The following is a 22426-nucleotide window of genomic DNA, read 5'->3' as shown; positions in this document are numbered from 1 at the left end:
AAGAGAGGATATAAACTGGAAGACTGGAGGTGCTACTAACTGAGATGCAGAAAATGAAGGAGGAATAGGCTTGGGAGGCATATAAGGAACTTAGTTTTCGGCATATTCAATTAAAAAAAATTTATTTTTAATGTTTATTTATTTTTTGAGAGACAGAGAGAGACACAGCATGAGCAGGGGAAGGGAAGAGAGAGAGGGAGTCACAGATTCTGACACAGGCTCTAAGCTCTGAGCTGTTAGCACAGAGCCCGATGTGGGACTCGATCTCACGAACCGCGAGATCATGACCTGAACCTAAGTTGGATGCTTAACCAACTGAGCCACACAGGTACGCCTCAATTTTTTGATACCCTTTTCACATTTAGGTGGAATTCTCAAGTATGTCACAAAAATATACCTGGAATTTAGGCAAGGAATCCAGCTTGAACATATAATTTAGAAATTGTTAGCAGCAGATGATATTTAAATCCACGAAAATGGTTAAGATCACCTAGGAAGTGTGTTGTAGATAGAAAAGAGGACCATGGTCTTGAGGCCAGGGACACTCCAACTTCTAGATGTTGGGGAAATGAGACAGAACCAGCAAAAGATACCTAAAAAGGGGGAAGAAAAGAGCAGACTAGGAAGCGAGGAGGAAAATCAGGCAAATGTAGTATCCTGGAAGAACAAGTGTTTTAAAGAAAAGGGAATTCAAGTATGTCAAATGTTCCTCCTGGGTCAAGTAACTGAAATCTCAAAAGGCTGTTACTTAAGATCAAAATAAATGCAAAGCATTATATAAATTTTTAAACAAAGACTTAACTAAGAAAAACCAAGTACTAGATTAAGAGTGGAGCAAACTAATATTTAACACATCAAAAATATGAAATACCACTTCTTATTACACAATAAGAAGTACAATATATAAAACATACTCAAAATGTCTACTTTTCAACTGGTAAATTATCCACTACTGAATAATTCTGATTTTAATCTTTCATAACTAGGTAACAACTTTAAACTTAAATTTTTCCCCATTAACTATTACATATTCACTGTTATGTAACTATCCATTCTAATTAGTAATGTTAAAAGTATTTTTTAGCATCTTTTTCTTTTTTTGGTAAACATTTCCTTCTGTACAAGGTATTTTTTGTAAATAGCTAATTCAGAGTTAGTCAGAATTTTTAAAAAAAATTTTAATGTTTATTTATTTATTTTTTGAGAGAGACAGAGACAGAATGCAAGTGGGTTAGGGGCAGAGAGAGAGGGAGAAACAGAATCCGAAGCAGGCTCCAGGCTCTCAGCTGTCAGCACAGAGCCCAACACGAGGCTCGAACTCACGAGCTATGAGATCATGACCTGAACCAAAGTTGGACGCTCAACTGACTGAGCCACCCAGGCGCCCCAGTCAGAATTTAAATACTAAGTTTTGGACCTCCACGTTTGTTTTTCAACAAACATGAGCAGTGTGTTTCACAACAGCTTTCAAGGGAGACAAAATTTCTTACTCTTTTTCTTTTCTGTGTGGTTATAGACTTTAGACATTGTCTTCTGTAAATTATATATTGGAACTATAAATTTAGGACATCAACTTTAGAACACAAACTTTTTTTTATGTTTATTTTTGAGAGAGAGAGAGAGAGAAAGAGAGAGACAGAACATGAGCAGGGGAGGGGCAGAGAGAGACACAGAATCCAAAGCAGGCTCTGAGCTATTAGCACAGAACCTGACACGGGGCTTGAACCCACAAGTGGTGAGATCATGACCTGAGCTGAAGTTGGACACTCAACTGACTAGACACCCAGGGACCTCTAGAACACAAACTATTAAGAAACACATCTTAGAGCTACAAAAAAGAGTTGGTCCATTCAGAACTAAAGTTTAAATAAACTCCATGTTCTAAACTGGATATAAAACATAAAACAAATAATTTATTTTGAAAAATGCATTCTAAACTGATTCAGTTCCCCCAAACTGTTAAATTTCTTTCATCAGTCCCTACGGTTTATTATGTTAGCTTCACTAATTTCTCTGGAAGCTTTCCTTTATTACATTGCTGAAAGTGAAAATCAAGCTTACAAGAATAATCAGAAATAGGCCAACCATTACAGCTTATATACCCAAATGAGATATCTAAGCTCCCCTTGGTAGCTATTTAGAGTAAAGCAACATGATCTTCAAATGGTGACTGAGCACTGATAAAATACAGTGGCAATTTATTCATTCTGTATATCCTATCTTTGTATTTCTTAATTTCTTCCATACATTTACATACACACACATAAAATGTATGTATGTACATATGCGTCTATGCAAGAGAGAAAAGAGAGTGTCAGAAAGGGAATGTGTGTGAGTTTTAAACTTGGCTTCTTCTCCTCTGACACAAAGCAGGGAGTTCTGGTGGCATTGCTCAAGCTTGTGAAGCTATAGTGGTGCATAAAGAGCTCAGCAGAAATTGGTTATTACGGGCCCAAGCTTGAGGAGGACCATGGCAGCTGGGTTAGGCAGACAAAGCAGAGTTGTAGCAGCTGGTGGCAGCTGAACAGAAGGCGCACACGGTTCCCTGCACAGGTGCATCCCTCCATGGAGCTATGCTGGGATAAAAGTGTGCAGAAGCCAGGGAATCACCTAGACACTTGCACTGAAAACTGTCTCTCTACTGTGTGGACTGCTTCATTGACACTACTCTTGCTATCACCAGTCGGTTTGCCCAGACTGTACACAAAGGAGAGCAGTAGGCCATTCCCTGGAAGAATGACAGAAGAAGCAAAGGTCTTATTATTAAGCAGATCGAATAATAGGAAGGTCGTCCGCCAGTTGTCAGCCATTGTCAGGTCAACTTGAGGCTGTTACCAAACCCATTGGTATTAAAAAGTAACACATCAAATGTTCGAAAAGTGAAATTTATTTATTTGTAATTCAGAAATTCCATGTTGTATCACAACAATTATTCAAAAAATGAGAATTCTCCAAAAAAAAACCCTGAATAATAATCATAGGTTTTAGCAGGTTCTCACTCCTTATTAGCCAGAATTACACAAGATCATCAGTGCATTTAGTTTTAGAAGGAATTGTGGAAATTAAATATAAGTCAATACTTTCCTTTGAGATTGGATGTTTACCTATCCTTCAGCCAAATGTTGGCTTTTTAATCCAGAGTCTAAACTATTTTCATTCTGTAAATCAGAGTGAGTATATCATTGTATATTCCTCATATCCTACTTGCATATAAATGACAGGACTGAACATATAATGAGTTGGTCAGAAAAACAATCAGATCAATCTAAAGGCAGTCTATCTTCTTCCCTAGGTCTGCTGAAAACCCACAAAACTAGAGGATGTTTGGTACACTAAAACCTAGTCTACAAAAGGCAATAACATTAGCCATTTAAAAAAAAAAAGGCAATAAAGAAACAGAACATTATATTTCAGGTCTCTACAGATAGGACACTTCAAAATGTATATGAAAGAACAATTTTTATTAAACATTTATTACTAAATGGTTGAGAACTGAGGTTGTGGCTAAGTGTTTCCTCACAAAATGTCTTATTGGTCTTGAAAACAAGAAGTCACAAAAGAGGCCTGCCTGGCTGGCACAGTGGGAAGAGCATGAGACACTCGATCTCAGGGTTGTGAGTTTGAGCCCCACCCTGGGTGTAGAGATTACTAAGAAAAATAAATAAATTTAAAAAACAGAAGTCGCCAAAGAAAAACTGGTACATCTTCATAAAATACCAAAATTCAGTCATTAAAAAAAATAACCAATAAATGAAACTCCACTAAATATATAAATTAACCCCCTAAAAGTTACTATTTAAAAAAAAAAAAACAAACATTCTATGGTAATCTCTATTTAAGTTCCAGGAAAGAAAACAACATGGAGTTAACTAAGTACATGAAACAACAAAACTTTCCTAAAGACACATGCCAGATTCCAACAGTCCTCAAGCCTTGGGGACCCTAAGTGGTTTATGACTAAATATGATAGGCTCTCAATCACACAAGTAAAGCATTTGATGTACTTTTCTTTGTACATGAAATGTTCACCTCAAAATCTTCTGTGTACTGCTACCACTGAATTCATGTTTTATTCTTGCAAAATTTTTTATTTCTACTGAAGAAAAATATCCACTATAAGTAATTAGGTCACTAATGCATACTCATTTTCTCTAGCTCTACAGATTTCCATAAATGTATATGCTTTAGTGAGTGACTTCTCTATTATTTTGGCTTCCTCATATCCCAAAAGTATTTTATATTGTATTAATAAAAAAAAGTCAATGCACGTACATACTTGGCTGCGGATCGTCAAATGTACTCCTTGGACCAAAGAGAGAAGTAATGCAGACAAACTGAGCAGGAGAAAGCAATTGAAATAGAGAAAGGAAGACAAAAAAACCACCACTACCGCAACTAGTTCCTGAATAAAAAGTCCCCAGGCACTCCATAAATTATGGTAAGTAGAAGTATGTTGACATATATTGAATTCTTACTGTAAAAATTTGATACCAAGTTCTATTTACACTTTAAACCAGATTATTTGCCTACCTTTAACATGGTGGTTCTCAACTCCACAAAAATACAGGAATCATAAGCTTTTTTTTTCCAATATATGAAATTTATTGTCAAATTGGTTTCCATACAACACCCAGTGCTCATCCCAAAAGGTACCCTCCTCAATACCCATCACCCACCCTCCTCTCCCTCCCACCCCCCATCAACCCTCAGTTTTGTTCTCAGTTTTTAAGAGTCTCTTATGCTTTGGCTCTCTCCCACTCTAACCTCTTTTTTTTTTTCCTTCCCCTCCCCCATGGGTTTCTGTTAAGTTTCTCAGGATCCACATAAGAGTGAAAACATATGGTATCTGTCTTTCTCTGTATGGCTTATTTCACTTAGCATCACACTCTCCAGTTCCATCCACGTTGCTACAAAAGGCCATATTTCGTTCTTTCTCATTGCCACGTAGTACTCCATTGTGTATATAAACCACAATTTCTTTATCCATTCATCAGTTGATGGACATTTAGGCTCTTTCCATAATTTGGCTATTGTTGAGAGTGCTGCCATAAACATTGGGGTACAAGTGCCCCTATGCATCAGTACTCCTGTATCCCTTGGGTAAATTCCTGGCAGTGCTATTGCTGGGTCATAGGGTAGGTCTATTTTTAATTTTCTGAGGAACCTCCACACTGTTTTCCAGAGTGGCTGCACCAGTTTGCATTCCCACCAACAGTGCAAGAGGGTTCCCGTTTCTCCACATCCTCTCCAGCATCTATAGTCTCCTGATTTGTTCATTTTGGCCACTCTGACTGGCGTGAGGTGATATCTGAGTGTGGTTTTGATTTGTATTTCCCTGATAAGGAGCGACGCTGAACATCTTTTCATGTGCCTGTTGGCCATCCGGATGTCTTCCTTAGAGAAGTGTCTATTCATGTTTCCTGCCCATTTCTTCACTGGGTTATTTGTTTTTCGGGTGCGGAGTTTGGTGAGCTCTTTATAGATTTTGGATACTAGCCCTTTGTCCGATATGTCATTTGCAAATATCTTTTCCCATTCCATTGGTTGCCTTTTAGTTTTGTTGGTTGTTTCCTTTGCTGTGCAGAAGCTTTTTATCTTCATAAGGTCCCAGTAATTCATTTTTGCTTTTAATTCCCTTGCCTTTGGGGATGTGTCAAGTAAGAGATTGCTACGGCTGAGGTCAGAGAGGTCTTTTCCTGCTTTCTCCTCTAGGGTTTGGATGGTTTCCTGTCTCACATTCAGGTCCTTTATCCATTTTGAGTTTATTTTTGTGAATGGTGTGAGAAAGTGGTCTAGTTTCAACCTTCTGCATGTTGCTGTCCAGTTCTCCCAGCACCATCTGTTAAAGAGACTGTCTTTTTTCCATTGGATGTTCTTTCCTGCTTTGTCAAAGATGAGTTGGCCATACGTTTGTGGGTCTAGTTCTGGGGTTTCTATTCTATTCCATTGGTCTATGTGTCTGTTTTTGTGCCAAGGAATCATAAGCTTTAAAGAATACTGATGCCCAGGTTCCATCCCCCTAGATTCTTATTTAATTGGTCTGAGCAATGTCCTAAGCATGAAAAATTTTAAAGCCCCACAGGCAATTCTTATGTGCAACCATTATTGAGAACAACTGATTTTAAATGACATAAACTGAAGACAGTAATTTAGTTGTTTTGGGGTATATAAATACACATACATGCATGTACACATACACACAGAGTTCGAAAAAGTTGGTCACTCTTCTTGGAAGCAACCTCTTAGTATCCTAGGCTCATCACTTCTCTCACAAGCTCATTCAATGTCTACATATGAAAATAACTTTGACTTTGTTACCTATAGATGTTCTAAAAACTGGAAATATGATATAGTGGATTACTTCACAAATAATATTCACTTAGAAGCTGACAGAAGAACTAACCAAAGATCCAGGTCTCACAAAAACATTTCCTGTAAGATCGGGGCTGTATATTTTATTGCCGGAATAGGTTAAATTATTGTTTACTTCTTTTTTTTACAACTTTTCTTGTTAAGAATATATTTGCATTCAAAGCATTTTGTGGGTTAAAGAGCAACTTTAATCATTTTCATGGTAACCTTTTTTTTTTTTTTTAAAGACAGAGAGAGTGCGAGCAGTAGAGGGAGGGAGAGAGAGAATCTTAAGCAGGAGCCACATCCAGCACAGAGCCCAACATGGGGCTAAATGCCACGACCCTGAGATCATGACCTGAGCTGAAATCAAGAGTCAGATGCTTAACTGACTGAGCCACCCAGGAGCCCCAATGGTGACCATTTTTTAAATCAAAAACTTTGAAGTATAAGTAATGTCCAATATAGTGCACATTTAAAGTATACAATTTCATAAGTTTTGAAATATGCATACACCCATGAAACTGTTGCCACAATTAACATAATAAATATTTTTATCACTTTTAAAAGTTTTCCCACACTCCTTTGTAATCTAATCTATCCCTCCCTCTACTCTTAACCTAGACATATACTTTTTGTCATGATTACTTTGCATTTTCTAGGATTTTATATGCGTGAAATCATACATTATGATAAAAAGTTTATATCTGGCTTATTTCACACAGCAAATGACTTTGAGATTCAGCCATTTTATTGTGTTTATCAGAAGTTCTTTCCTTTTTATTGCTGAGCAATATTCCTATCAATACTGTTGACTACCATATTGTACTACCAACTTGGTTTTTTGGCACAGAATATTGTGAGAAGCTAACAAAAGCTCCTAAATGTTGGTGTGAATGGTTTTTCGAAAAAATCAATTTAGTGATTTTCATTTTACTACGTTAGCTCTGTCTAAAACAAGTAATGTATTTATCTCAGATACCGTCTCTAGAAATTGGGGATATACTACCTCACCTGTGTAATTCACCTTAGTAAGGGCTTATGGACTCTCTGACTTCTAAGACCTGTTGATTATATTGTGGTAAGTAAACTTTCTAGAAACAGCAATGCCCACTTATTTACATATTGTCTGTGGCTACTTTTGAGCTACAACAACAAAGTTGAGTACTTATGACAGAAACTATATGGTTGTCAAGTATAAAATATCTCACCACTTAAAAAAAAAGAGTTTACCAACCTGTTCTAATTTATCACAAAATAACCCCGAAGCTAGCCAACAAATTATTTGTAGTGATTTACTGATTGACAAAACCATTCTACACACACACACACACACACACACACACACACACACACAGAGTAGAATGTCACTTTGGATAACAAGATCAAAGAAAATATTTTAAATATGTTAAAGTAGATTTAGAAATACCTATAGCAGTACCCAATAAATTCAGATGATATGTAAGTTACTAAAATCAAAAGGCACATAATAAACCTGAGTTCAAACAGTAAGACAGTATCAAATTAAAGAAGTACTATAATAGCTTTCTAGGAATGTCTTGAAATAGATATGCATGTTTTCAATTCCTGCCCAAATGATAAATATTTAAAGACAAAATGAAATAATCACTATTGCCAAATAAAAAATGAACAGCCTGGAAAAATGGTTGGTAAACTTAGATATCCAAGTGTACTTATCACACCTTTCTAATCTGTCAGATTTTTGGCCTAGAACAATAGAAGGAAGGCATATTAACACAATGGTTAAAAAAATGGACTTTAGGGTCCGACAAACCAAAGTCAATAAAAGCAATAGCACTATTTTATAATAACTAAAGAAATGATTCTCCAAACGTATTTTGTAAAAGAATTATTTTTTAAGAGGAATTACATTTTAAATTAAAATTAGTATCATTATAGAACTACAAACACTGAAAAATCCTAAGGGAATATATGAGGGGAACTGACAGCTAAAAAAATGCTCATCCCTAGAAGAAAAATAAATTTCTACTATAGAATGTAATAGAAGCACTTATTTGATTATTCATATGAAAATAAATCTGGTTGGCTAATTCAGTGATCTGGGTTTTCTCTTCCTAATTATGGGTTGCTGCTTTTTTTTTCTTCCCCCAAAGACATATACCAGGTCATTAAAAGTCTGATCTGGCATCATCTAAAGCACAAACTGAATGACTTCAGGAAAAACAATGTAGATGCTAAAATTACCTGCTATAATGACTATGGAAACTGCAAGAAAAAGAGGAACTGTTTTGTAAATAATCAAGATCACATTAAAAATTATTTGTGGGCTCAAGGACAGAGATAGCACACTTAGGGTCTTTAGGAACAACACATTGCTGTAATTAAGATGCACTGCCTCCTATATCTGACTGCCCATAAAGATGACTGGGTGAGACAGTTTTGTTCTGCGTCGTTTAATCTCAATTCCTGGTCTTTATTTAGCATCTCTATCATTGCTTTGGAGATTCTGAGCAAATGCCAAGAATTCTGAGCAAATGCCAAGAATTCTGAGATGTAACCAAAATGGAATGGTGGCCACTCTCCGTGCAATCACCTCATTGACTCATTTTGTTATTCTGAGATAGCTGCCAGGACCATGAGGCTGATTTCCAGATTCTATCCACAATGAGGAGTATCCAAATTTTCAGATGATTCCATATCTGAAAAGGGATTCTAGGAAACAGAGTCTTTTCCTATTATTTTTATCATCTAATATGTAATAGGAAATGTAGTTTATAAAAGGAAATTGATTGAAGTTGGGCTCACCTGTCCACTTTTTCCTATTTCCAGCTCCATTATCGCAACAGGGGTATGTATTTGAGCTGAATGCCTTGACTGCGATTTGCCATCAACTCTCCAACTCAGACCTCGAAGCCCACTGTCCCAACGGCTCTGGTTCATCAGGCTCTCTCGAATTTTTGTCTTATGGCTCTTCCAGAATTTGGAAATGACAGCAGCTTGGTCACATGTGATCCCACCTTGCTTTTTGGTTTGAGCAGTCAAGAATGCCTCCAACTGGTTGAAATCCATGTCTGCAGATGCAATTGACTATAAAGACAGAAAAAATTATATAATTTGAATTTGGTAAATAACTAGAAAAAGATAGCTTAACTACAGATCATATTTTGAATGACTCTAGTCACTAAATCAGCTTTCAAAAAGCGTCATTAAATGACAGTAATGAGAATAAGCTCTTTAAAAGAACAAAAACATTCTTTTTACAAATATTGAGTATCAGAAAAGCTACTTGCTGGGGTGCCTAGATGGCTCAGTCGGGTAAGCATCTGACTCTTGATTTCAACCCAGGTCATGATCTCAGTGTCGTGAGATTGAAGCCCACATCAGGCTCTGCACTGGGCATGGAGCCTGCTTGAATTCTCTCTTTCCCTCTACCCTGCTCGTGTTCTCTCTCTCTCTCAAAATAAATATTTAAAAAAAGAAAAGAAAACTACTTGTTAAAAATTCCATGTCACTCAAATTCTATATCAATAACTAGAATCTAATTCTTAAATACCAAGTTCCATGATGGGAAAATAATAAAATTAAATAATTAAATAATAAAACAAGAAAATGAATTAACTCATCCTCTGTTGAAATCTTATATAATTTCACAATGCCTTATAGCCAGGCTTGGTTTGATATACTACGACTATACAATGCCTTGTCCATAGAAGAACTAAGTACATTTTGTTAAATGAATGCATTATGTTAGCTGTGTAGTCCATCTTCAGTCAAATAGCTCATTTACAATACTACTAGTCTAAAATTGTATACTACTCTACATTTCTCCATAAATTTTCAAAATTTAATTATCATTGCTGTTTTGTGAATAGTAAGCTGCTAAATAAATAAACTGAAGTGGAAAATCATCAAGGGTCTGTGGCAATGGAGCCCTGGAGAGGACAGTGACTTAATGATTTGGTCTCAAGATTTTCCTTGCCTCTTCTTTGGTATATCCTTATCCTCTCCTGGCCACTGGGGTTGGCATGAGCTCTAAACCAGACAAATCATAGTAGCCTCCTTTCTCTGGAAACAACAGCTACTTGAAATCAATTTCTCAATTTAGAACAGGAGTAGAAATGGTCTTTCCTCTTGGAATCCTGGAAGCAGAAGGCTATGAGCCTGGGTTGCAGACTGCTATCTTTGATCTGTTGGCAAAGGCCTGATTGCAATAAAAAAGAACAAAGCCAAGCAGAGATGAGAGTGGTTCTAATGGAATGATATCCCTGCTCTATAACCACCAAAGCCCCGGTTCCTGTAAACCTTTTTTTAATTTTGTATGTTATCTCAGCATCCTTTCTGCCTACAGGTACCAAAAAATTCAATTTAATATTCAAGACAGTTTGAGCTATATTCCTATCACTGGAAACCAACGGTCCTGACTATACTTGGGCAGTAGCAGTGAGAACAGAGGAGTGTAAAGGAAGACAGTGTACAGGTAGAATATAGGTAGAGGAAGTAGAATTGGGGCTGAAAGACAAACATACTGCCTTTCATTCTTCCATTAACATAAAAAAGAATTGTATGATAAATATAACAACTTTCTGATAAAGATATTTCACCGTATAATTTAATAAACATATATTGAATACCTGCCTATTTACCTGGTATGAGGACCCAACTTCTCTAAGGCACTCAATAGAAATAGCAATTTGTATAATGTACTATAATGAAGTCAAATTATTTCAGCTGGCACTTTGCTTCACAATATCACACCACAGCATCAGTGATTTATATCATTCTTTTCCTCAAATTATATCAAGATATCCATTCTGATATAACCTTACCTGTGATAGCATTTATTTTGGTTGGGTCCCAGTCAATTATATCTTGAACTGGGGTTAATTCATCCAAATTTAGAATAATCAGAAATTAAATAAGGAACTGGTTTTGGTTCAAGTTCAAGGTCATCAGTTCTCATTTATACCAAAAATATCTGAATAGCTACCATGGAACAGACACTGTTTAAAGCATGCCCCCTCTATCAACCAGTAGCCTTAGCTGGCAGCCTGGTACTACTCACTTATCCCTTATTCTTCTCTCTCCTCCACAACTTGAATTAGTGGTTCTCAACACTAGCTGCAAATTAGAATCATGAGGTACATTTTTAAAATATCAGTTCCCAGACTCTATCCCAGAACTTCTGATTTCTAAAAATCCTAAATTGGGGCCCAGGCATTGGCATTGTTTAAAAGCATGCCAAATAATTCTAATGAGCAACAAAGGTTAAGAACTAAGCCTACATTTTGTTCATTAACTTCTACTGATTTTTATATCTGAAATAATTCTCCAATAATGTGTCTCCTCTGCTGTCCCTACTACCCAGCATAGAATACTCGAGAGGCCACCATCTTGTACCTAAACTAGGCTTGTACTTTGTAACTCCTCAAGTCTATCTTCTATTACCCACCAAAGTAATCTATCTAAAATGTCAATAGGATACTGTCACTTCCCTGCTTTAAGGTTTCCAAGAGCTGCTATAGTGGTTATCAGTCAATTATAAAACATTCCTATGTAAGTTATAAGTTACAAGTAATGTTATTAGTAGTAATAAAAGTACTGAAGTTTGTAAAGATTTATTTTTATAAGTATAAACTGGAGGGTTTTCAAGGTTAACCTTATATTAACAATTCTTGCCTTATTTTTTTCAAATTCTTATTTATTTATTTTGAGAGAGAGACAGAGAGACAGAGAGAGAAAGTGTGTGGGAGGGACAGAGAGAGAGAGAGAGGGAGAGAGAGAATCCCAAGCAGGCTCTGCACTGTCAGCACAAAGCCCAATGTGGGGCTTGATTTCAAAATCAAAATCAAGAGTCAGATGTTCAACTGACTGAACCACCTAGGTGCCCCAATTCCTGCTTCATTTTAATTGTTTCCTTGAATGTAAGGAAAAAAAAACAGAAAATTACGAACATAAGAACTCTACATGGGAATAAATCATGCATATTACTATTTGTTAAGTGTGTCACGATGGAATAAAATATTGAAAACTGATCATCTCGGGCAGTGGTCCTCAGCAAGGTAGTAGGGCCCTCAGAAGTCACTTGAAAAATGTTGGAGCTATGTTTGGTTTCATAGTGACTGGAGTGCTGCTGGCATCTAGCAAACAGGATCTAGGGATGATCAGCATCCTACAATGCTCAAGAAAATGAATTGACAAACTTTCTATAAAGGTGTTACATATTCCTCCTTTTTTTTGTTGTTTTTTGGTCCAACTCTCTAAAAATAATATAAAAACCATTCTGGGACACGTGGGTGGCTTAGTCTGTTAACCTTCCAACTCTTGATTTCGGCTCAGGTCATAATCTCACAGTTTCGGGAGTTCAAGTCCCGCATCAGGCTCTGCATTGACAGTGCAGAACCTGCTTGGGATTCTTCTACTCTCCCTGCCCCTCCCCTGCTCCCACTGTTCCTGTGTCTCTCAAAATAAATAAATAAACTTAAAAAAAAGAAACCCTGATAATTTAAAACATACATATAAATAAATAAAAATATAAAGACTATTCCTAGTTCATAAGCTATACAAAAATAGGCAGTGTGGCCTCTGGGATGTAGTTTACCAACCCCTTCTCAAGAACATCCCATAAAACAAACAGACTCATGTCCCACATGACTTGGCAATGTTCCACTTAACATTATGTGGAAAAACTTGTTTATAATTACCTGAATCTAGAAATTAATCTTTTTTTCATAAAAAAAATTTTTTGCAGTTTTAATAAACATCAAATTTATGGGAATGAAACTAATATTATTTGTACTTTAATTTGGTCAGAACTTTACAAACAGGTTGTTGAACGTTTTGGAATATTACCAATGGCAATAGCAACTAAAATATCTGAATTACCAATACATCTATAAAAGTCCATGTTTATTGCTGCACATTCACAGGGATTCTACATAGAAGTACAAGTATCTGTATGATTCATTACATGTTCTAATGCAGTAATGCTTGAACATTTACATTTTAAAATACATATTTCAAATTACTTTATTTCATGTTTCTTAGAACTTGACGTTATAGTACATTTATGTCATCGTGTTAATTTGTTAGAAATGATGCATGTTAATTTTATTATATATGAATTATAACTATAAATAAATTCTATTTAAAAATAATAAAGGGGCATTAGAAAATATTTACTACAGGAAGGAAACACTGGACCCCATAGATTTGAGAACCAATGAGGATAAAGTCCAAGCTCAACACCACAAGATCTGGTCTGGCTTATCTTTTGGTGCCTCATAAACTTCCTGCTTCCCACACTTGCCATTCACATAGTACTAACCTGTTTGTAATTCTCCAACCAGAAATCCTAATATGCTACTTCTTTTTATGTGTCTTTGTTCATTATTCTAACTGCTTGAAATGTCCTTCCATCACATTAATTTCCATCAGATTAAATGTCCTTCACCAGATTAACTCCTATTTACCATTCGAGACTCATTTCAAGCATGGCTTCCCCAATATTCCTCCTCCCCTAGTAAGGTAAGGGCTCTTTTCTACTCCTTTTATATATACATATACATATAGATATACATATACATATACATATACATATACATATACATACACATATACATATACATGGTTTATTTATTTATTTATTTATTTTGAGTGAGACAGAGAGAGAGAATTCCAAGCAGGCTCTGCACCTTCAGTGCATGCACAGCCTGATGCGGAGTTCAATCCCATGAACAGCAAGATCATGACCTGAGCTGAAACCAAGAGTAGGACACAATTGACTGAGCCATCCAAGCAGCCCCCACTTTCTATTCCAAAAATGCCTAATATTTCTGTCATTATACTTACCTCGATGTAATGAAATTATCTGTTTACAAGCCTATTTCACCCAACAGATTATAATCTGTGAGGGCAGGGTCTACATATTTCTGCAATTACAGCATCTAACATAAGCCCTTGAATTCATGGTATAAAAAGCACTCGCAACCGTATCAAAAACTATTTAATCCAAAAATAATAAATGCTACAGATCAACCTAAAGTCTAGAATTATTTCAAGTCATCAATTTCTTACTTTACAAAATCATCTCATGTATATCACAAACCATAAACTCTTAGATAAAGAAACAATCCCAATGTGTTGATTTGTTTGCCTAATCTAGCCTTGCTGAGCAAGGAGCTCAGAGCCAAAGGTAATTTAGGCTACAAAATCAGAGGAAGGAGAGAAATTGAATAAAAAATAAAAATGCAAACCATCGTGTTAATATTATTGGCAAAATTAATGCTGCTAGACTATAATCATTGACTCCACATTATGTTACTGATAGTGGGCAGCTTAGAGAAATTGCTGGTCTCCTAGTCAACATAAAGCAGCATTATGCTAAAGATATATGTGACTGGAATATGATGAACCAAAAATAATTTTTAAATGTTAAAAATTAATAATTATAAATGTGAAACTGGAATTTCAAATCAACACAAAAAGTTAGGTAGGAGAAAAAGAGAAAAAAGCATGCCAAGTTATTCAAGCCTACTTCAGAGAAAAGAAACAGATTGATACATAAGCAATTCCTATCAAACTCCTCATAAGAATTTCTATATATACAGACAAAATTATTCTAAAATTTATACAGAAAGCCAAAGGAAATAGGATAAAACAATTTTGAGGAAAAAAAAAGCAATAAGTGGGAGCAATCAGTCTTCACCATTTCAAGACTTAAGATATAGCTACAATAATCAAGATCGCAGTATTTGCAGAGGGAAGGATGCATAAACTAATGGAAAAGAATACATAACACAGAAATAGACCCACACAAATATGAACAACTGATTTTTGACAAAGGTGCAAAATCTTTTCAATAGAGAAAAGAAAATCTTTTCAACAAAAGGTAGTTGAGTAAGTAGATATACTTTAGGAAAAGAAAAGAACCTTAACATAAATTTCCTAACTTATGTAAAAATTAACTTAAAATAGATCATGGGCCTAGATATAACATAAAACTGTAAATGTTTTCTTTATATTTTTTTGAAGTTTATTTATTTATTTTGAGAGAGACAGAGTGTGTGCAAGCGGGCAAGGAACAGAAAGAGAGGAAGAGGGAGAATCCTACATCCCAAGTAGGCTCCGTACTGCTAGCATGGAGCCCAGGGCAGGACTTGATCCCTCGAACCGTGAGAACATGACCTGAGCCAAAGTCAAGAGTCAAATGCTCAAGTGACTGAGCCACCCAGGTGGCAGTTACCCAAAACTGTAAATCTTTTTTGAAAAATCTTTGTAAGGAAGAACTAGACAAAGAGGTCCTAGATTTGACACCAAAGCATGATCCATAAAAGAAAAAACTGTTAAAGTCAACCACATCAAAATTAACTTTTGTCCTATGCAAAAAAAAAAAAAAAAAAAAATGCTGTGAAGAGGATGAAAAGACAACCTACAAACTGAGAGAAAAAATTTCAAAACAAACATTTGACAAAGGACTAATACCTAGAATATATAAAGAACCTTAAAATTTCAACATTAAAAAACAAATTATCAAAAGGCTCTTTGCTTTTGCGTCAGAAAAACAAAACAAAACAAAAAACAAATAATCCCATTAGAAACTGGAGAAAAGATGAGAGACATTTCACCAGAGTGGATATATAAATGGAGAATAAGTGCATGAAAAATGTCCGACATCATTAGCTATCACAAAAATGTTAATTAAAACCACAATCAGGGCCACTTGGCTGCCTCAGTTGGTACAGCCAACTGACTTTTGATCTCAGGGTCATGAGTTCGATCCCCAGGTTGGGTGTAGAGACTACATAGAAAAACTAATAATAAAAATAAATAAAACCACAATGAGATATCATTTATACACTTAGTAGAATTGCTACAATTTAAAAACAGTGACAAGACCAAATACTTCCAAGGATACAGAGAAACTGGATCAATCATACATTGCTGGTGGAAATGTAAAATGGTACATACACAGTGCAAAAGTCTGGCAATTTACTTTAAAAAAAAATGTAACTACCATATGACCTGGCAATAGCATTCCTGGGAATTTATCCCATAGAAAAGAGGACATGGGTCCACACAAAAAAGTTATATAATACACAAATGTTTCCAGCAGCTTTATTTGTAACACCCCAAAATTAGAAATAAACCAGATGCCCTTCAACAAGTAAACAGATAAACTATGGTACATCCATACCATGGAATACTACTCTGCAATAAAAAGGAAATGGACCACTGATAACTACAACCTGCACAAACTGCCAGAGAATTATTCTGAATGAAGAAAGTTTAGGGGCGCCTGGGTGGCTCAGTCAGTTAAGCAACCAACTTCGGTTCAGGTCATGATCTCACGGTTCGTGGGTCAAGCCCCTCATGAGACTCCATGCTGACAGCTCAGAGCCTGGAGCCTGCTTTGGATTCTGTGTCTCCCTCTCTCTCTACCCCTGCCCCACTTGCACTCTTCTCTCCCTCTCTGTCAAAAATAAATAAAACATTTAAGAAAATTTTAGAAAAAGGAAAGTTTATACATTGTTTTATTCCATTTATGTAACACTTTTTGAAAGTTCAAAATTACAGAAATGGAAAACAGATTAGTGGTTGTAAGGGGTTAAAAAAGGAGTGAGGGCTCTTTGAGGAAGACATGGTCACAGCTGCAACAGAGCTCAGGTCCACCGGCTCCTAGAAAGACACTTGTGGAACAAAAGGTGGTGATTCACCAAATTAGAATTATCCTAACCAGTCACAGTGTAAAACCTCTGGAGAAGGTGTATGCTGACTTGATCAGGGGCTCAAAGGAAAAAAATCTCAAAGTGAAAGAACCGGTTTAGATGGGTACTGAAACTCTAAGAATCAGTACAAGAAAAACCTCTCAGGCTGAAGATTCTAAAACTTGAGTCATTTTTCAGATGAGGATCCTTAAGTGACTCACACTGACTTGCATAGTCCTTCTGAGAATGTTAAACAGATTACTTCCATCAGTATTTAGCCAGGAGTCAAGGTAGAAGTCACCACTGCAAATACTTATATCAACTATTTTAATAAACTGATTATCAACTGTTTGAAAAAAAGGAAGGAGTGAGGATGAGTGGGAGGAAAATGGATGTGGCTATAAAACTTCAACATAAGGGATCCTACTGGTAATGGAAAGTTCTGTATCCTGACAGTAGCAAGTCAATATAGTGGTTGTGCTATTGTACTATAATTCTACAAGAAGCTACCATAGGGTGTAAGTGGTCAAGTATACAAGGATCATTTCTTTCTACTATTTCTTACAGCTGCATATGAATCTACAAATAATCTCTAAGTAAAAAGTTTAATTAAAGAATAAAACCTGTAAAGACTTCTCTAGCTTCCAGGTTTCAATTCTATAATTATTTAATTTGGTTTATAGGGTGTATCATGACGAGGTACTTCCTCTACCTCTCTAGCTTTGTGTCTCTTCATCTTCCCCTACCTCTTACAATCTTTCACTCCATCAATCTCCCTCCATCCATACTGTACTCATTTTAGCTTTTTTTTTTTTTAATGTTTATTTATTTTTGAGAGAGACAGAGACAGAATGTGAGTGTGTTAGGGGCAGAGAGAGAGGGAGACACAGAAGCAGAAGCAGGCTCCAGGCTCTGAGCTGTCAGCACAGAGCCCGACGCAGGGCTCGAACTCACAAGCTGTGAGATCATGACCTGAGCCGAAGTCGGATGCTCAACCGACTGAGCCACCCGGGCACCCCTCATTTTAGCTTTTAAAACTGCCGTTCTTTCCCTATCCTCTGGACCTTTGCCTATGTTGTTCCTTTTGCCTAGAACATCTTAGTTGTTGTTCCTTCAACTCCTTTTGTTGATACTACCTTTTTTTCAAGCTTTAATACAGATGTTACTGTATACAGGAAATCTTCCCTAAACCACCAAATCCAGAACAGGGCTCTCTTTGCAGGCTACATAGTAAAGTGGTGTTTATCACAATGTAGAGTAACTGCCAGGCTCTTACATGTAAGTGCTTGTAGAGGGCAGAGACCTTGCCCTGCTTGTTTATATTTAATCTCTGGCGCCTAGCACAGTGACTGTCACATAGCAGACGATCAGTAAATATATGTTGAATGAGTGAATAGTTGGATGGGTGTGCAAATGGCAATCTAAAAAACCTGGCCTTGACTACTCATCTAATCTTGGGAAAATCTTTTAGTATTATTGTACCTGGATTTCCTTATTTATAATATACAAATATAGAATGTGGCAATTTTAAAACCTGGTGACAAAATTCTTTGACCCTTTTCCCACTTGAAGTTAAGCATCTATATCCCATCCCCTGGAGTAAATATGGGCTGTGTGACTGTTTATTCAAAAGATCATGGCAATTCCAACTACAGCTGACCCCTAGATAACACAGGGGTTAGGAGCAATGACACCCCCAGCAAAATTGAAAATGCCGGGGAGCCTGGGTGGTTCAGTCAGTTAAGTGTTCGACTTCAGCTCAGGTCAGCATCTCACAGTTCATGGGTTCGAGCCCCACGTTGGCCTCTGTGCTGACAGCTCAGAGCCTGGAGCCTGCTTCAGATTCTGTGTCTCCCTCTCTATCTGCCTCTCCCCTCCTAGCGTTCTGTCTCTCTCACTCTCTCTCTTTCTCTCAAAAATAAACATAAAAAATTTTTTAAAATAATAAGAAAATGCATATCTAACTTTTGATTCCCTAAAAACTTATACTATATTTACTTACATATATATTTATACTATACTATAGTATATATAAAAACTTATACTAATAGACTTCAGTTGGCCAGAAACCTTATTTTATCAATAACATAATCAATTAACACATATTTTGTATGTCATATTTTTACATACCATATTCTTACAGTAAAGTAAGATAGGGAAAAGAAAATGTTATTAAGGAAATCATAAGGAAGAGCAAATACATTTATTTATTTTACAAAATCTGCATGTAAGTGGACCCACACAGTTTAAACACTTTTTGTTCAAAGATCAACTTTATATGACATTCTGGAAAAGGCAAAACTGTAAAGACAGTAAAAAAAAATCATGGTTGCCAGGGGTTGGTGGAAGAGGAAAGGATAAAACAGAACACAGATGATTTTTAGAACAGTGAAACTATTCTATATGATAATGTACTGATAGATACACATCATTATACATTTGCCAAAATCCATTGATGGTACGACACCAAGAGTGAACCCTAATGTAAACTATGGACTTTGGGTAACATTGGTTCATCCACTGTAACAAAATACCACTCTGGTGCAGGGTATTGATTGTTGGAGAGGCTGTGCATATGTGGGCATGGGGAGCATATGGAAACTCTATACTTTCTGTTCAATTTTGGTGTGAAGCTGAAACTCAAAATTAAAGACCTAAAAAAAAAAGAAAAAAAGCAAATTCAAAAAAGATCATGGCCAAGTGATGCTGTGCCAATTTTCTGGCTCAGGTTTTAAGAAACTTCAACTTCCATTTTGTTCCTCATAAGAGGCTTGCTCTTAGAACCCAGGCACTATGCTGTAAGGGGCTTATAGAGACTACCTTATAAGGACTCTGGCCTCTAGCCCTCAGCCTATCATTAAGCTCCCAGCCAAACAGCCAGCACCAAATAGCCAGTGAATGAGGTATTTTGGAAGTGGATCATCTAGCTTCCAGTTGAGTGGACACCATATGAAGACAGTCTTCCCCTCTGAGCTCTGCCTAAAGTTCAGATTCATCATCTAAATAAATGACTGCTATTGTTTTAAAATAATAAATAAATAAGAAAAAAAACTGAACTCAAGATGATGCCTTTTTTAGTAAACTGCTCATTAAGTATCAAGTAATTAAAATTAGGAGGCTAATATTTGAAAATGGGAAACTTTGATATTAATCAATCCCAAAGCATGTTAGTCCTAAAGCAATCCCCTGTAATTTAATATTTATATATAATCATTAATCTCTTCTTTCTGCTTGAAAGCAAAAGTATTTATAGTTGGTACTAAAAATAAACCAGAGAGAATTCCTATTATTCTTTGGTAGACAAAACACAGCTTTTCCATTAAGCTTCCTGTTTTTTAGAGCAGTATTTCAAAACAAAGGGTCAGTGCTTAAAATAAACACAGATAAATAGTATTTAGTGAGATATATACTTTCATACAATGTAAACCACATATCAGAACAAAGTGATTCCATATTATCACCTAATTTGATGCTTCAATGACACACACTTCTGCCTCAAATTTTTCAATAAAAATGGAAATACCTCTCTGAAACTACTTCTACAAAGTATCCTTTAGAAACTATTAGGTTCCAGATACATTTGTTCTAATTTTTAACTAAGAAACTTTAATTTTTAGAGCAGTTTTAGATTCACAGCAAAACTAGCCAAAAAGTACAGAGTTCCCACATACCCACATTCCTCAACCCATGCATACACATCCTCCCCTACCATCAACATCTACATCAGTGTGGTACTTTGCTACAATGGACAAATCAATATTGACACATCATTATCAACCAAAGTCTACAGTTTACATTAGGGTTCATTCTTATACATTCTGTAAGTTTTGGCAAATGTATAACAATATGTATCCACCTTTATATATCACACAGAAGAGTTACACTGCCCTAAAAATGCCCTAAAAATTCTTCATGTCTCCCTCCTCTCCCACCAAAATATTCTATAAATGTCAATTAGATCTAGTTAACTGATTGACTCTTTGGTTCAGCTATGTCCTCATAGACCTTTTGCCTATTGCATCTGTCCTTTACAAATAGCAGGGTGTTGAAGTTTCGCAAGTACAATAGATTTGTCTATTTCTCCTTGCAGTTCTACCACTTTTTGCCTCATATGTTTTGACATTCTGCTGCTAGGTGCATACATGTTAAGGATTGTTACATCTTCTGGAAGAACTGACCCCTTTTTTATTATGTAATGTCCGTCTTTATCCATGGCAATTTTCCTTGCTCTGAACTCTGCTTTGTCTGAAATTAATAAAACCACTCCAGTTTTCATTGATTAGTATTATCACAGTATATCTTTCTCCATCCTTTTACTTTTAATCAGTATGTGTCATATTAAAAATGGGTTTCTCATAGACAACATAGAGTTAGGTCTTATTTTTTTTGATCCACTTTAGCAGTCCCAGTCTTTTAGTTGGTGTAAAACATATACGGCATAAAAACTGATACAACTGCCAAGAGAAAGATGAATCCACTATCATAGCTGGAGAATTAAACACCACTCTATTGGTAATTTAAAGATCCAGTACGCAGAACATAGTTAAAATAAACAACACTATCAACTGGATCTAATTGACACCTACAGAGTACTTCATCCAACAGCACAATATCATTCTTGTCAACCTCACATGGAACACTGACTGAGACAGACCATATTCTCAGCTATACAACATACCTTAACACATAAAAAGAATAGAAACCATACATGTCTGCCCTCAGACAACAATGGAATTAAACTGGAAATCAGTAACAAAAAGGTATCTGAAAAACCCCCAAATAGGAATTAAATAACATACTTTTAAATAACACATATATCGAGGAAGTATCAAAAGAAATTTTAAAATATTTTAAACAAAATTAAAATGAAAATATCTAAATCTGTAGGATGCAGTGAAAGCAACTGTTACAGGAGAAATTTATAGCACTGAATACATAATAGAAGAAAAGAAGAAAAATCTAAATCAATAATCTAAACTTTCACTTTAGGAAACTAGAAAAGGAGCAAATTAAACTCAAAGTAAGTAGAAGAAAAGAAATAAAAATTAGAGCAAAAATCAATGAAATTGAAAACAGGAAATCAACTGATAAAACGAATTAAGCCAGGGGCGCCTGCCTGGGTGGCTCAGTCAGTTAAGCGTCTGACTTTGGCTCAGGTCATGATCTCACAGTTTGCGAGTTCAAGCCCCACATCAGGCTCTGTGCTAACAGCTCAGAGCCCAGAGCCTGCTTCAGATTCTGTGTCTCCCTCTCTCTGCCCCTCATCTATTCACACTCTGTCTATCTCTCTTACAAAAATAAACATTAAAAGTTTTTTGAAAAAATGAATTAAGCCAAAAGCTGGTTCTTCAAAAAGATCAATAAAATTGATAAACCTCTAGCCAGGTTAA

At 36.0% G+C, this 22426-nt stretch overlaps 1 protein-coding gene and 1 pseudogene across 2 annotated transcripts in view; one reads left to right on the top strand and one right to left on the bottom strand.

Annotated features, from left to right (window-relative positions):
- COMMD1 (copper metabolism domain containing 1) overlaps positions 1 to 22426 on the bottom strand; it is a 183839-nt gene that overhangs the window by 92212 nt on the left and 69201 nt on the right. For both annotated transcript variants that reach the window (XM_047068885.1, XM_047068886.1), the window contains exon 2: positions 9139 to 9420. In XM_047068885.1, coding sequence (XP_046924841.1) covers positions 9139 to 9420 — 282 coding nt within the window. The remainder of the gene's footprint in view (positions 1 to 9138; positions 9421 to 22426) is intronic.
- On the top strand, positions 524 to 2720 carry LOC124503200 (mitochondrial import inner membrane translocase subunit Tim8 B-like; annotated as a pseudogene).

Source organism: Lynx rufus, unplaced genomic scaffold (genome assembly GCF_022079265.1).
Source record: "Lynx rufus isolate CCGP_SWC_20201006 ecotype Redwood Valley unplaced genomic scaffold, mLynRuf1.p SCAF_8, whole genome shotgun sequence".
NCBI lineage: Eukaryota > Metazoa > Chordata > Mammalia > Carnivora > Felidae > Lynx > Lynx rufus.
This window is presented reverse-complemented; position numbering and strand designations above follow the sequence as displayed.